The sequence below is a fragment of the Lichenostomus cassidix genome, chromosome 20 (genome assembly GCF_008360975.1).
Source record: "Lichenostomus cassidix isolate B80296 chromosome 20, HeHo_3.0, whole genome shotgun sequence".
In the NCBI taxonomy this organism is placed as follows: Eukaryota; Metazoa; Chordata; class Aves; order Passeriformes; family Meliphagidae; genus Lichenostomus; species Lichenostomus cassidix.
Genome location: NC_139500.1, coordinates 661,724 through 678,414, shown reverse-complemented (window position 1 = coordinate 678,414; position 16,691 = coordinate 661,724). Strand labels below are relative to the sequence as shown.

The window sequence follows — 16,691 nt, the reverse complement described above, 5'->3', positions numbered from 1 at the left end:
AATAATCTCTTCTGACAGCCTCATCGAAGCCTGTGGTGTTTGAATCTTTGATATGAAGATTTCTCCTGCTTGGAGAATAGCTCATTTTTAATGCTGTGAAATAGAGCATGATAACTCTGCTGCTGTATATACTACAGTGAGCATTACATCCTGCTTAATAAAATGATGCTCCTGTCCAAGGGCTTCCTTTCATAATGAAAGAAGGTGCAGTGTTCAGATACTGGTAACTCACACCAAAAACTTTTGGCACAAATTTGTCTTTAGGGTAGATCTTTTTGCCTGCAGCTGGAGTTAAATTCTCGCTCCCTGGTTCAGTGGTCCCAGCTTAAAATATGACCTGTTAAATGCTGCAATGGTCCAGATACCTCTGGAACCTATTGTCTGTCTGGGCTTGCTCTGCAGGAGGTTTGCAGTACAATGAGAAGCTGGGGAAGAATTTTTGAGATGTGCTAAAACACTGTGTGGTCTAAAAACATGATTTGGGGGAAAGAAAGATGGGAGACCCTAGGAAGCAACACACAGCTGCAGAAGTGCAAAACCTACAGGATTTTGCCACCAAGAACTCTGTCTGCTAGGTAGGATCAAACAGGGATGTTGCTGCTGTAGTACAAGCCCAGGTATAATCACTCTATTCTGCCTCCTGGCTGCTCCTGAGTCTATCTCAAGGCAGGTTGTAGGCATCTTCTGGTACATTTCAGTGCGTGATGTAAAAATCCTTTTTTTCCCTTTCATTGTACTTCCTGCTTTTCAACAGGCTCAAAGCCTGTTGGCAAAATGACTTTTCCTGAGCACAAACAGGATGCTCACATGTCTTTGGAGTGAATGTGGATTTGACACTGATTCAATTCTGCTTTTTCTGCCTGCAGCTTATCACTCAGGCTCTCCAGTGAAGGACGTTATTTCCTCGGTGGAATATTTTCCTTATGACTAGATAATGGCCAGGGGCTGTGATTTTTGTGTCAGTGCTCAGCACAGTGGCTTTCTGCTCAGAAATCAGATGGACATGTGAGAAGTAGTCCTAAAAACAAACAGTGCATTGTTCAGACTGACAGGGTAAAATGATGGGGTATTTTTATTTCCATGGCGCTTGGAATTTGTCTTTTTTCCCCCAACAAAGCTTGAAGTCACAAGGAGATTCATGCATTGTCAGCAGATACCTACCTTTGCTGTCAAAGCTGAAGTCATGTCCCAGTTTCTCCATTTGCACTCCCTGGAACATGCTGCTTCTGAAAAGCACCAGCTCAGCTGCAGGATGTTCAGATCTCACCTCCTCCTGCTGGAGGTCTCCTGGAAGCACTGACAGCAGCTCTGCCCCAGAAGCACCTTGGTGGAGGGGACTCTGATTTCCAGTTGTGTTTGGTGAAGAGCTCCCCTGTTGCCTGGAAGCAAAGGGGCTTCTCAATGGGCTTGTGCTGAGGGAAAATGTTCACTTAGGAACCTGTCTGGGACTTGCAGCTGCCTGAGGGACTCATCATCCAGGCAGTCTTGTAATCGCAGTTTTATTCCAAAAACAAAGGCTGGCTCCATAACCTCTGTCTGGTTTGTGCTGGGGAGGACTGATTGCAGCGTGGTTAAACTTGATCTGTGCAACAGGGGGAGGAGCTGAGGGGACAGAATTAATGCGAGATAAAACCACAGGTGGGGAAGGCTCATTAAAAACTGTCAAGCCATGGAGTAAAGAAATGTGGGAAAGCAATTACACCAGTGCCAAGAAGTGGAATGAGTAGGAAGATAAGGGGAGAAAGTTATTGGCCTGACAGTCCTTCAGAGAGGAGGAGGGAAAATTGGCTTAAAAATTGAGCCTGATAATGAAGCAGTGGCTGATTACTACACACAAAAGTGACTTTTCCTTGAAATACTAGTTTTATAGTCTAATGCAGAAAATCTAGGTAGAAACAAAGAAAGTTGATAGATTTCAAAGGGAGTATTAATTAGGAACAGTTTGAAAGTCTAGCTAAAGATCTATTTAAATTGATGCATTTTAAATGGAAAATAATCTTCCACATGTTTTCCTGAAATAAAATAACTTGATAAGATACTAAGTCTGCATGTGTTCAAAGTAGGCTTTGAACATTAGAAAAGAATAAACCAAAAATTCAAGGAATTCACTCCTGGGTGTGAGGCATGCAGCCCTTTCCAGCAGTGCTGCTCTCAGGGCTGGGAAATAGGCAGAGCTGGGAGACAGGAGGGCTTGGTGCAGGTTCCTGTGTCTTTCCAGGATGTTTTGAGCAGATTATTTTGTAGTGTGTTTGGAGAGAGCACAAGCTGTGTGCAGCTTGGCCCCAGAGGATTCTGCTGCTGTGAGTGCTGCAGGCTGTGAGGCTGCACTGCCTGGCTGAGCTGTTCCACTTTGCAGTGCACAGGTGAGCCAGGGGGGTTGTTGATGGATCTGGCTGCACATGTGCCAAGACTTTGCAGAAAATGAGATTTACAGGTCTAGGGGTCCCGTGTATGGTGGGAGCCTGGAGGTGTGCCGTTCTGCCCGGCTTTGGTGGGAAAAGCAGGCAGGTGTGTGGCATGAGGGAGACACCACAGTCCAAGGCTGTGCTATATTTGGCTACAAATGGCTGAACTAAAGTGCTCTTTGGTATGAGCACATCTGCTCCTTTGAGATAACCTCCTGAAGCTCAGAGACCTTCGCACCACTCACACTGCCCAGCCCTTATCCTGGCTGTGAAAGAGCTGTGAGCTGGAAGAGTTTCCTCTGCAGTGATGTTGAAAGGCAGCTGTCAGGTGTCCTGCTGTGAGCAGGATAACCACAGTATCTGTGAGTGGTTCTTTGCTGCATTGAGTGCTGCCTGCTCATATTTGGGGTTTATGCTCTGCTTTCCAGGCTTTTGGCCACTGCCAAGGCTGACCCTTGACTCCCAGCATCAGAGTTGCTCTAGGACCTGCAGCTTGTTCTTCTACACATTTCCCTGCTCCCCTCTGCTTCAGGCTCTTCCCTGAAGTTTGCTGCAGGGGCTGAGATGCCCTTTGAGGCAGGGGAAGGTGGGGAGGGAGAACCCTGGCTGCTGTAATGATAGCAGGTGGGATTTAGCCCCCAGGGTGCTTCCAGGGTGCTTTGCAGCATCCTGTCAGGCTGTGGAGCTGAGCAGGGCTGACTTAGAGACAGCCTGGAGAGTTAAGGGTTAAACTCTGTCCAGCTGGACTTTAGGTAACAGGCAGTACTCAAGGCACAGTGGACAAGTGGGACGTGAGAAGCCAGAAGATGCAGGCAGTAGGAATAGTGGGTGGCACTGAAAAGCCAAATACATTAACAGAAATATATATTTTTATATATATTTCCATTACAGTCACAAGCACAAATTGTGAGGGGGGAAGTGCATCTCAAGAGCAACATATGTGTTACCTCATGCCTCCAGCTAAGTACACAAGCATGGGATTAATGTCTATTTAACATAAAGCTGAAAGTTTTGTGTACAGATGGTGGGAAGTTGGGCAACAGCCTGTGTAGCTTAGATCTGTCCTACATGAATGCCATCACCTAGCATTGTTCCTCGCTAAATGTCACCATTCAGATCCATCCCTGACCCACTTGCAAAGATGCTGAGCTGCCCCTTCAGCACAAGAGTGCTCAGGAAATTGTGTGTGTGTGACCTCAGCTGGGCTAGGTGAGAATCTAGTGATGATAAAATCAGATGAGAACACAAAGCAGTGGGAGAAATATGGGCTGATAAAAATCAGCCAGTGGGGCTAAATCTTGTCAGACAAATGTGGTGGGGATTGTCCCTTCCCTGTAAGGCCAGGCACAGGAAGCAATGGACCAGTGAGTCACTTGAGAGTGAGGCACAACAAATTGATGGGTTGGGCTAGAGGTACAAAATGTGCCTGGGAGATACACAGGCATATATGTGACTGGCATGCTGAAAAACTCATTGCATGCAGATTTCAGAGCCATGCACAGACAGGTAATGAGCAGAACCTCCTACTGCACTGTGTGAAATAAATACTATTACTGCTGTTTGCAGGTGGGCAGCAGGGGCCTAGGGAGGTGACATGATTCATGAAAAGCGAGTGCAATAGAACTGGGAGTAATGCTTTCCAGATTAATTTCAGTAGTGTGATGTACTGCGGCTGCTTTGGTACCTCCCTGCTCCAGCTGAATAACCAGAGGGTGTTGTGAGGGGAGGAGGCTTTGCAGAGAACCTCACTCTACATTCAGGCAATTCAGCAAGGCTGCCCCAGGTTCTCCACCTTCCCTGGGCAGTGCAAAGTGATTATTCCAGCCTTTCTCTTCCATTAATAATTTTGATAACAGGTTTTTTGAGCACAATATCCTCAGAGCTGTTTTGCCACTTGAGCTCTGGATCCCTGCTCCCTTGTTGCTTTATTTTTGCCTCTCCTGGCTTGATTATTGAGAGCAATTTGCAGTACATGGCACTTTATTTGTCAGGAGCAAACCAGGGGTACAAGAGAGAAAAGTATTGCCATCCTCTTTGTAGGAGACTGAGCAATGAGCTTCCGAATTTCTGTACACCTGGGCTGTCATTGATTCATGTTTCAGCTCTGTAATTTGCATACAAATGGCTGTGGTCCTTCAGGCTGCAGCGGAGCTCCTGTCCGTGTGTGGAACGTGTTCTCACTCTGTATCTGTCACTGCTCCTTAATGAAAAAGCTAAACATCTCTTCTCTTGCAGCTGATAATGGTTCAATTTTCATTTGCGTGTAGCTGGCTGATTTTCTGGTTAGACTATGATAAATAAAAATTAAACATTCAGAACAGCTCTCTAGCTCATGATGTCAACGCATTTTGGAAGATTAAATTCCACCTCATAACACTGGTGCACTTCCAAATTGTTGCAGTCAGTGCCTTGCAGCACAGGGGCAGAGCCACGGGGCAGGGGATCCAAACTCAGCCAGACTTCAGTGCTTCTCAGTCTCATCTTCTCGTCTCTGACACTGCCAGAGCTTGCTGCCAGAGTTTGCTGCATTTTAGTGCACCCAGGGAAGGCTCCTGTGTCTGGTGGTGAGTGGTGGTTTCCCAAAGGCAGAGGGATAGAGGTTTCGGGTTTCTCCCACCATCTGGAGCTCAGAAATGCTAGTCTGAAGCTGGGCAAGGACACCACAGAGCACCTCTGATGGGGAGCAGCTGGGCTGCACTGTCCCTTCCTCACCTGGTGCAGAAGTGACACCACATCCCCAGGGAGCAGCTGGGGAACAGGAGGGGCAGCCCTGGGGCAGAGCAGGACGATCTGGCATGTACACACTGTGTGTGCATTGCATCTTTCTCCCCTACCAGCCTCCCTCGGCTGAAGAAGAGCCCAGATACACATTTTGAAGAAGCACAGTAATTTGGCTTGTTTGTTTTCATTTTCAGGTTCTTTGTAAGAAAAAGAGTCCCTAAATTTCATTTCAGAGGTGGAATTTGGAATGCTTGCTCCTCGATCTGGAACCTGGCATTGTTAAAGGAGATGTTCCAGCAGCTGGAAGGAAGTAGAAGGGAGAGCTTAGAAAACAAAGTTAGATGCTTGAGATAACATGAGGCACATTCTCCGGTGGATGTTGGGATTTTTGGGTTAACTCTGGCCATGTGGAGAGGCTGCACAATGGGGCCTCAGACTTGGCTGAGGGTTTTTGTATTTCTGGAACACAAACAACTAACTTTCAGTTTATAACGATCTCAGTATGTATCTATTTACATAGCTGGTCTGTCCATAAATTATTCTCATGAAGCCTCTTTCACACATGTATCTAAGGCTGTTGCTGTGAATTTCTCCAGCTTTGGATTTCCTTTCTGAAGCAAATTTAAGTGCCTGAATCCAAGCTGACCAGCAGCCCTGGCAGTACTTGGAGTTCTAAAAATGAGTATTAGCATTTTGGATATCTTTCCCATTTCTTACTGGCAACCAGAGGAAAGCTCTTGGTGTGGAGGGCATTAACAAAATTAAGTGATGGTTATGACTTGTGTTTTGCCAAGCAGAGACAGGTCAAACGCTTTGGCTGGAAAACAAAACGCAGCTCCGACTGGCAGCAGACTCAGCGGAATGATCCCCACCCACCTGCTCGTCTCCACTGTCACTCCGATTATGTCCTTGGAGCATCTCAGAGCACCCTATGGGGTCCTGCCCAGTGGTCAGCCGGGTCTGCAGGGACACTGAGTGACCAGCCTCGGGGCCCAGGAGAGAGGGTGGCCAAGCAAAGGTAAAACGAGCCTGGGGATGCTGAGGCCACTCAGTGCTGCTTTAAAATGCACTCTTGGTGCCTCAGTTTCTCTTGCTGTGAAAATCGCGGGTCCGAGGCAGGTTAGTGGGGTGGGAAAGCAGGGGAGGGGTACCCGGGCTGAGCTGCAGCGCGGGGCTGTCCGGGCTTGGGGACAGTGTGCCTCAGCCTCCCCAGAGCCGCGGGCAGCAGGGACAGAGCCTGGGCAGGACATTGCGCCGTGCGGACATTGCGCGGTGCGGGAGGGACAGAGCCCGGGCAGGGACAGAGCCTGGGCAGGGACAGAGCCCGGGCAGGACAGAGCCCGGGCAGGGACAGAGCCCGGGCAGGGACAGAGCCTGGGCAGGGACAGAGCCTGGGCAGCACATCGCGCGGTGCCCAGCGGAGCTGTCCGCTGCCGGCGGTGCTGAGCGAGTGGCGATCCGCGCCCACCCCGCGGATTGCCGGTAAATTGCTGTCGCGGGGAACGGAGCGGGCAGAGCCGGAGGCTCCTCCGGGAAAGGTGAGGCGCTGCCCAGGAGCGACACGGTGCCCCGAGGCGTGGACAGGACACGGGACCCCGCGGGTGTCCCCGGGAGCAGCAGGGCAGGGAGCCCCGTGGGGGACACTCCCGGGGGTGCGGGGGGCTCGGGGGACAGTGGGTGGCAGTGGCGGAGCTGGGTGTGAGCTCTGCTCCCCACCGGGGCTGCCCTGAGAGTTGGTGTGAGTGAGTGAGTGACACACCTTGGGGTGTGAGTGGCGTTGAACTCTCCCAAAAGGGGCTCGACAGAATCCCGGGTGGGTAAGTGAGGCAGAAAGCAGATTTTAGTGTCTGTAGGCAGTGGGGATGGGCAGCCCTGGCTCAGGAGAGCTCTGTGATTTCAGGCAGGGGTCTGAGGGCTGCCTGTCTTCACACTGCTGTCTGTCCTTCAGGTCCTGAGTACTTCTCAGCTGTGCACTTTTGCTGTTTTGCAACTTTTTAAGGCCTGCACTATTTGCTAAGTAGGCAACGGTGTCTGAGCTTCCCCTGTGCTGGGAATTGCAGCAATTGATTATTGAAAGAGTCTGGAGGTCAGGAGAGTTTCCTGGCTCATCAGGTTTCCTCCTCCTCTCTGAGGCAGGCTCTGGTTTTGTGGCACATTTGCTGAAGAAAAACAGCTATCCAAGTCTGGAGGAGAAAAGGGCAAAGCTGACAATCACCCAAAATGAAATGCATGATTTTTCATGTAGGCAGAGTGTGTGTGATCATGTCAGTTCCAGCCATGCCAGTGTCCTCCAGGTGCCAGACATGGATATGGGATGTAGGCTTAGGTTTAGGTTTGATTTTTCCTGTGAACACAGAAATAAGGGCTGGGATGCAGAATGCAAGGGTTTCCTGGTTATGTACCTGTGGCAGCAGCTGCTTGGAAAACTTCATCTCATTTTGAAGTCTGATTAAATTGAAGGGAAAAGAGCTTTCACAGTCTGTCTCTTCTCAGAACAGTGTCTGAGAAATGGAGCTTAAATCAAATTGAGCAGCAGCTCTGTGTGCCCAGAGACTACGTGGCCGAGCAGTTTGATGCTGAAGTGCTGTGCTGTGCTGGCTGTACCCCTGAGGACAGTCTGGGCTGAATCCCTCCCAGGGGAGTCACAAATTTAGTCTTGATTGAGCACAGTCATGTGTTTGAAATGTTTCTGAGTTGGAAGAAAACTCTTGTAACTGTTTCTGTCAGAAATTATTGTGGATGTGCTTGGTACCTGCACTGATATTTCTGCAGTTTGTGACTCTTCACTAAAGGTGACAGCAGAGAGGAAGCCTCTGCAGGCTTCCCCCATCACACACTTACCTGAGGGAGCACCTTGATGGGAGTTTACAGGATCCAGTTTATGATTTACTTTTGGACACAAAAATGATAGCTCTCTATATTTCTATAAAGCTGATTTATTGTCTGTGTCAGTGACATCAGCACACTGATCAGTGCTAGAGATGCATTTTTATCAGTGCTCTATTAGAGTAAGAGATGTGCACTTTACAGAAAGCTCAAGCACAGCCATAAAAATAGGTTTTATCCTAAGTAATATGTCAGAAATAGAAATTCCTCTCCTGTGATTATTGTTCGTTTTTGCCAGGTTGATCTCACAGGACACTTGAAGCTCCCCTGATGTATTGCAGGGTGGAGAGCTGCCAGGCAGCTGATGAAATCAAATCCTACAAGCTTTGCCAGTTCTCTCCTTTGCAGCGTGTGTGCTGAGGAGCAGGAACAATTCCTTCCGGACTGTTCATGCTGGGCCTTGCCCTCTCTCATCACCAGTGCAGCTGTGTGACCACAGTCCCTCCTTTTTCCCTGGCTCCATGTTCTTAATACACAGATGCTTTGCTAAAGCCTCATGGAGAGGTGATGTGCATGTGCTGTGTTCAGCTTGGCTGCTTCCAAGGGTTCTTGAGGAAGATTAAATATGGCCCAGGGGAGAACTGTGCACTATGAGAATTTCAGGAGGGGTTTGTTCAGCCCTAAATGAAGGTCATTTCCAATTAGGGTAATGAAGAACATTTTTCTCATGTCCAGAGTCACTTGGTCTGTACAGGGAGATGTAAATCACCCTTCCCTGCACAGGGACACTGAAAAGCACAGGAGAGTAAAGAACGTAATTTCTACTGGGCTGTGAAGCATTGAGCATCCAGGGTGTTCCATGGAGGAGATGAACCCCGAGGTCCCTTCCAGCACTAGCACTGTGTCCTCCTGCCACCCATCACACCCAGGGGGTTGCAGCTGAAGGGCTCTGCTGGGCTGGCTGAGCAGCCAGTCCCTGTGTTCAAACACACAGCCTGCTGCAGTCACACGTGGCCAGGACTTGCCAAGAGAATCCGGATCCAAAGGCTGATGCTCATCAGTGCAGTCTGTGGTTGAAGGGATGGTAATCAAGAGGGATTACCAGCCTGATCCCATCCCAGGTTGGTCAGTGCCACAGACAGCATTGGCTGGAGGCTCCTGCTGGCCAGGAATGTCACCATGTCCTCCTGGGATCCGAGGGAGCTGGGCACTCCTCATTAGCCAGAATTCACTCTCACTTCCATGTGTATCTTCCTTTGCAGATGGGAAATGCGTCTGACACCTCAGTGTTCACCTCCACCCTATCGGAGAGAGAAGACCTGATTTTTGGCACACTCTATTTAATCTTGGGTAAGGAAGTCTGGCCTGTTGACCCCATGTCCCTGCCCAGCTGCCTGCCAGAGACATTCAGGCCTTTTTAGTCACTGGTGCTTCCAGATGAGTCCAGTCATTAGCAGAATAATTAAACTGACCCTTCCCATGTTACTTAAAAGTATGATCTGGCCAAAGTTTGATGATTACATTCCCTTCTCAGGGGAATTGCAAGTGCCCATTATGGTTTTAAATATTTGGAAAGTTGAAGAATAACTTTTGAGGGACATGCTGTAACACCTGCCACAGCCACCCAAGGTGAGACAGCCACGGGCTCTGTTGGCACCACCAGCTGCAGGTCCATTGAAGGGGATTTGGACCTTGAGCTGGCCCTTGCTTTCAGCAGGAGCTGGTAAAGTTAATAAAGTGTACTTAGCACAGATGTGGGACTCGCTCTGTGGGAAAAATCCCTCATGAGGCTGAGAAGGACAAACATCTCAATACTCTGCTCTCCAGTGACTCCAAAGCCTCCAAAGCTCTGGATTTGGCCAGGTCCCATGTGGGAGTCCCTGTTCCTGAGGGGAACTTTAGTGTTGGCCATTCAGTGGCTTTGGGAGCTGGTTCTTACCATGGGATTTAATTTACAGCCTAATCCATTAGGGAGGAACTCTTATCCTGCCCAGCCTGCTGCAAGGGCAGCAAAGATTCCCCTTCTGAGGACACTGAAACCTCTTTTCCATGAAATCACAATTATGTAATGAAAAGGAGAAAGCCCTTGTTATAAAACTTTAATCACCACTGTTGGTTTAAATACACTGATAGCAAACAAAGAGCCTTCTTTTGTTTAGTCTGGATTTTCCTTGATCTTCATAATGCCTTTCTTCTTGTTTATTTTGTTACCATGATATGGGACAGTGCAGACTCACAGGAGTGACATTGCCAGGAAGAAATTACAAAGGCCAAGGGGCCCAGAGCCTTGGCCTCACATCAGAGGAGCAGTTGCACAAAGCTCCTGTTATTTATCTAGCTGGGAGGAAATGCCCCTTGCTCCTTCCAGCTGGAGCAAGTCACTTGGCCAGATCCTGCACCCGGAGCCCACTGCAGTCCCATCCCACCACTGCCCTCCTACCAAAGGCCTCTGTGGGATCCCAGGAAGAGGAAGGATCAGATCCAATGTAAAGTAGCTCCAGATGTGCTCACAGAGCTCTGTGGGTCCCATGGGCTTCCCTGCTCAGCCCACCCCAGAGAGGGAAGCCTGGAGCCCTTTCCACCCTCTGTAGACTTCTGCAGTGTTTGCTTCCAAACATCTCGAGATGCTCCTGGTTCCTCTGCCAGCTCTGTTACACACAGCACCGTTCTCTGCCTCCTCCACAGGCATCATGTCCTTGTCAGGGAACTCGCTGCTGCTGCTGGTGGCCCATCAGAAGAGATCCCTGCTGAAACCTGCCGAGTTCTTCATCGTCAACCTGGCCATCAGCGACCTGTGCATGACGGTGACGCTCTTCCCCTTGGCCACCTCCTCCTTCTTTGCACACAGGTACCTCGTGGGAACAGCTCTGCACTGGCCAGTGGCCCAGGGACAGTTTGCAAACTGTCTGGGAACCAGGAGATCCCTGGTGGGTGCAGAGGGACTTGAGGGTCAGCCTGGTGGCGCTGGGGCACATGTAAGCTTCCAGGCAGCCACCCCACAGTGGGTGCTTTGCTGCTCCCTGTCCCTCCAGTTCCTCACACAGACCCACTGCAGGGGGGTTTGGTGCTGGGTGCCCAAGCTGGCACTGCAGGGGTGTGAGCTGGTGTGGCTCAGGGCAGCTCCTGCACCCCCAGCTCCATCCCTGCCCAGCGCTGGGATGCTCAGGGAACAAATTAGGAGCAAGGTCATGCCCATATTTTCTAGGTCAGGTGCCTGTGCAGCCTGTTGGCACCACCCCAGTGTGCCCAGCTTTGCTGCTGGAATAGGACAGGCTGCTGGGAAATTCCCATCCTTCCCACAAGGAGAAGCCTCCTGTCCAGCTGAGTGGCAGGGCTGGGGAAGGACAGGCTCACCTGCAGGCTCTCCTTGCAGGTGGCTCTTCGACCAGGCCGTGTGCACCCTGTATGCCTTCTGCGGGGTCCTGTTTGGGCTGTGCAGCCTCGCCAGCCTGACGGTGCTCAGCATGGTTTGCTGCCTCAAGGTCTGTTACCCAGCATATGGTAGGTGCTACGATGTGTTATCTGATCCTCCTTTGCTCTCCTCTCTGTTAACAGAGCCCTTTTTTTTTAATGAGCCAGCTCCACCTCTTCTGGGACAGCTTTGCCCCAGGACAACCTATTCCTAGTCAATATTTGGAGTGCAGAATCACAGAAAAAAACTTAGGCTGGAAAATATCTTTACAGTCACTGAGTCTGGCTGTTACCACAGCATTTCCAAGTCCAGCACTAAACTATCCCCAAGTGTCACATCTGTGTGGCTGTATCACAACAAGTTGCAGGTTTTTGAATGTCCATACACGGACTTGAGCTTAGACTAGAGCAGCCTCTGCAGCTGGGAAGCCACCAAGCTCTGGCAGAGCAAGAAGAGCTGCTTTCCCTGGTCCCTGGTGAGGAAATGCAGACTCAAATTGTGCTTTTAGTTGCTTAGTTTCAAAGCAAAATATTACTTGTGTGTGTGTCTGAAGATTCAGCCCTTACATACTGAGTTTTATAAGATCAGAGAGTTTGAGATTTGAGGAGGGTTGGGACAAAAAGGAAAACAAAACATCTACCCCAGAGCTTCACTGTGAAGGGAGGGATAGGTCCTTCAAGTGGCAGTGTGTGGGGTGGCCCTGGGCAGCCCTGCCCGGTGTCCAGTGGCCGCAGCTGGTGCAGTGACCATGCAGCTCCCAGCAATTCCTCGGGAGGCTCAAGGCGCCGCATGGTGATCCTGCACAGCGCCAGACACGTTTCTCCTGGCTCCTCGTGCCAGCCTGGGGCTGAGGGCAGCTCGGGGGGCAATCCCCTGTCCCCCCTGCCCCTGGGCCATGGTCAGCCCTGAGCGCAGTGCCTCGGCAGGGAGCAGGTTCTCGCGGAGCCACGCCGCCGTGCTGCTGCTGTGCGTCTGGGCCTACGCCCTGAGCTTCGCCGCCGCGCCGCTGGCCCAGTGGGGCAGCTACGGCCCCGAGCCCTACGGCACGGCCTGCTGCATCTCCTGGGACGCCTCCAGCAGGGAAGCCACGCTCTACATCCTCGCCCTCTTGGTCTTCTGCTACGTGCTGCCCTGCGTGCTGATCCTGGTGTCGTACGCGCTGATGCTCTGGACGGTGCGGGTGTCGCACAGAGCCGTGCGGCAGCACTCGTCCCCTCAGCGCAGAGCCCGCAGCGTGCACGGCCTGCTCCTCAAGGTATGGGGCTCAGGGGGCTGTGGGGCACCGGGGTGTCACCTCAACCCACAGAAAAACCCGTGGGCAGGCCAGAGCAGCAGGACCCCTCCTGCCGGGTGTCTGCTGCTCCTGTGAATTCTCCAGGTGTTTGTGTCACTGTGGGTAACGACACATTTCTCCTCGTTTAAAGTCGTCGGGTGGAGGAGTTTTCATTTTAAATTACATTGGGAAAGATCATAAAGGAGCTTGCATGAGTCATTGTTCCCCAGACTACAAGCTAATACTATAATTTACCAAGGATATGTAAAAAACCCTGAATACCCTTTAAAAAACGCAGCGTGAAAGAAAACAGCTTGCAAGCCTGGCTTCAAAGGAAACATCCATGTCCAGTCAGGAACAGTCCATTCCCAGGCCTCCCAAGCCACACAGGTTGCTGGAGGGATTTCCAGTGCTGCCAAAAGCTGTTGGGGTCTGATGCTGAGCTATTCCCAGCCAGGTCACTGGGTGCTTTGTACCCATCTGGCACAGCAGGCTGAGGCAGTTCCCGAGTTTCCCAGGTGGGACGGTGTGAGTGGCCTGAAGCGAGAGCTTGAGGGCTGTGCTGGTTTCCTGCCCTGCTCTCTGAAATTCCAGTATGGGTCCTTAAGATGAGCATCTTTCCCTGGGAATGTGAGGACAGCTCAGGGTCCTGCTGCACATGGCTGAGTTTGGGGGGTGTCAGTGTGCCCTGAGTGCTGCAGAAGGCTCACAGCACCGCCATCTCCATCTCCTCCTTTTCCAGCTGAGCGTTGCCGTGTGCCTGGGGTTCCTGGCTGCCTGGACCCCCTACGCTGTGGTTGCTCTGTGGGCACTCCTGGGGGATGCCAGCCAGGTGCCAGCGCTGGCCTTCGTGCTCTCAGCTGTCTTTGCCAAGTCCTCAACGCTCTACAACCCGCTGGTGTACCTGCTCTTCAAGCCCAACTTCCACAGATTCCTCTCCAAGGACAGGGTGCTCCTCCAGGCCGTGCACACCCTCCTGTGCTGCAGCTGCCCGGGCACTGCACTCCAGCCCTTCCCATCCCCAGGCTTCAGTGGCCGCCCTGGTGCTAGCAGGAGCTGCAGCGATGCTTTTGAGTGTTTCAGTAACTACCCCAGGTGCTGCAAACCCCCCCGGGCACCCGGCAGCTCGGCCCACAGTGGCCCCCTGGCTGTGCTGGCCAGTGGAGCTGCTGGGCAGCCAGGGCTGAGCAGGATGGTGCAGGTGATGGTGCTGCTCATGCCAAGGCGGTCAGGCCTCGGCACTGCCAGCATGGCAGGGGAGGCTCTGCCCTCGGCCATGGCCAAAGACCTGCTCTGAGCCCAGCCCTGCCCAGCTCTGTCCTAGCAGAGCACTGGAACACAAACCTAAACGCAGCATTCTCTCACCCCCATACCCAGTGGGTCCCAGATGTTCCACAGATAAAGCAACATGAAGATGTAAGACCAACCCCTCTGGTTTGGCTCTCGCAGCTCTGAGCCTGGTGTTTGCACTTGCAAAAACAAGAACCAAAATAGACCCCAATGACTGAGGTGTGCCCAGGGTGCAACCCAGGGTGCAGCCTCTCCTGCAGTTTGCTCTCTGGGCCCTTGGCCTTTATTTTTCTATCCTGGTGCTGTGATGACCAAGTAGGAACTTGGTTGTCTTAAAAATTGTGCCTGGCAAGGCAGGCTGGGGGTCAGGAGGCCCTGAGGGGCATCTACCTCCAGTGCCAGCTCCTACAGCTCCCACAGCCACCTCCTGTCCCGCTGGGGAGTTGGGACTGTACCACACAGCTACCTCACCTGGGATTATGAAGCACCTCCCTACAGCTCTCAGGGAGTGCTCTCTGTGCTAGCTCTGCTTCCCTGCTCCCTCCATTTGAGTGAAAGCCACCACTGTCCTGCAGACAGAAATGGAAGCTTGTCTTTAGAGTAAGGTTTTGGGGTTAAATAATCCCAGAGTGAGTCATGGCAGTCCCAAGTAATGATCTCCGGGCAGGGAATGGCAAATCTGCAGCTGAGGACCATCCTGGAGATGGGGCTGTGGCCATAGGGTGTCCCCAGTGCTGGGACAATGGGGCAGCTCATGTCACCTGCACTGCTGCAAAGCGCAGCAACTGCCTGGGCTGCAGCATCCCACGGGATTGTAGCCAGCCTGTGGAGATCAGTGAGGGCAGTACAGCCATGGGCAGAGCCTGGGACAAAGAGGAGCAAGAAGCTGTCCAGGGCCTGATACAAAGTCATCCACAGGAAAACCCCGCCTGGCAAGTTCCCTGTGCCTCACCACAGGCCCTCCGGCACATGAGGGGATCATGTGGTATCTCTGTTGACCACTCATTTTGTTCCAGAAGTTGTCATTTCTAAAGTAAATTCACTTATGCAAAGCTGGCATCTGACTCGGTTCAGATCTGTGTTGGCTGCACTCCAGGATAACGGGAATATGGATGGGGATGGAGTGGAGCGTGGCTGGGGTCAGAGTGTGGCCAGGCTGGGTGCCATGGATGAGCCATGGCAGAGAGGGGCTCAGCCCATAGGCTGGGCACGTGGCACCAGCAAACCTCCTGTGCCCCAGCAGTTGAGCCTCCCTCCTGCTGAGTGCCACAGCCGCGGTGTGTCCAGCAGCAGCAGAACTTTGCCACACCCCTGTGCATCCCCCTGGTCATCCTCGGCCAGCCTGCTGCTGCCCATCGAGAGGAGCCCACAGAAAGGGACCAGGCGCTGATTTCCTGTTGGAGGATGTGATCACGAAGGGCTGCTGCCATCTCCTGGGGGCTCTCAGGACATGGCCACTCCAGGATGGGCAGGGACCAAGGACTGACCAGCCAGGGTGGAGACCGGGCTCTTCCAGGCCCAGGGACACAGGAGGTCCAGCCACTGACACAGCCCTGGGTTTCTGCTCCACCTGCCAGCCCCCGGCTGACTGCTTTGGCCCTTGCTGGCTAAAAATGCAGTACCCCAGAGATCACCTAAAGAAGACAGGGAGAAAGATAATGATGTGCCAGTCCCTCGGGTCCTTTATTACTCCAGGAAACCCCCACAGCAGCGTTTTCATCTTCAGGTCGGTTGTGAGAATGCCCAGCACTGAGAGCCCTCATGCTGGGGGCTTTTAACCTCCATTCCCATTTGACAAATGCAGTATTTTGTCAAGTTGTAGAGTAGCTGGTTTAAATCAAACCACCCCGAATGAGTTCACTGGAATCGCTTCAGAGCGATTCCCTCTGCTCCATCTGTTAATTGCCGCTTTCCCGGGGGACGTCGCTGTGTCCCGGTGAGGTACCGCCGGCCGCCGCCAGAGGGCGCGAGCGGACAGCTCACCTGGCGGCAGGTGCGGCGTGACGGAGCTCGAGCCTCTGGCGGCGGGAATGGCTGGGAACGGCAGGAATAGCTGGGAATGGCTGGGAACGGCAGGGAATGGTTGGGAACGGCAGGGAATAGCCGGGAATGGCTGGGAACGGCAGGGAATAGCCGGGAATGGCTGGGAACGGCAGGGAATAGCCGGGAATGGCTGGGAACGGCAGGGAATAGCCGGGAATGGCTGGGAAGGGCAGGGAATAGCTGGGAATGGCTGGGAACGGCAGGGAATAGCTGGGAACGGCAGGGAATGGCTGGGAACGGCAGGGAATAGCCGGGAACGGCAGGGAATAGCCGGGAATGGCTGGGAACGGCAGGGAATAGCCGGGAATGGCCAGGAATGGCTGGGAACGGCAAGGAATAGCAGGGAATGGCCGGAAATCGCGGCCCTTGGGTACGTCAGCGTGACTGAGGCACTGTGCTACCCCCAGGGTAAGAGCAGCTCCATCCCTGAACACCTGAGAAGCTCCCAGGGACCTTCCAGCAGCTCCTGGGCTTAAAGGCTCAAGCTGAGGAAGCCAGTAGGACTGATGGGTAACTAAAGTTTAACTCAGTCTACTGGGGTCTAGAAGGGTGACAAAAAGCTCGACTTTCACACAGATCCTCCCATGGATAAAGCCAGCACCGATGGCTTTCATAGCCTGCTCAGCCCCAGCCAAGCGTGTCCAAGCTCTGGGATGAGCAGTGAGGGCCTTTCCAGTGCAGCAGGGGACCAACATGTGGTATTCTGAAAAACTGCTCAGAC

At 52.3% G+C, this 16,691-nt stretch overlaps 1 protein-coding gene across 1 annotated transcript; it reads left to right on the top strand.

Moving 5' to 3' along the window:
• The first annotated feature begins 9,214 nt into the window (after positions 1-9,214).
• On the top strand, positions 9,215-14,938 carry LOC146428498 (opsin-5-like). The gene is made up of 5 exons (XM_085079238.1): positions 9,215-9,302; positions 10,638-10,800; positions 11,326-11,453; positions 12,291-12,619; positions 13,380-14,938. Exons 1-5 carry the CDS (start codon positions 9,215-9,217, stop codon positions 13,932-13,934), a joined length of 1,263 nt encoding a protein of 420 aa, XP_084935364.1. The 3' UTR covers positions 13,935-14,938.
• The last annotated feature ends 1,753 nt before the right edge of the window (positions 14,939-16,691 follow it).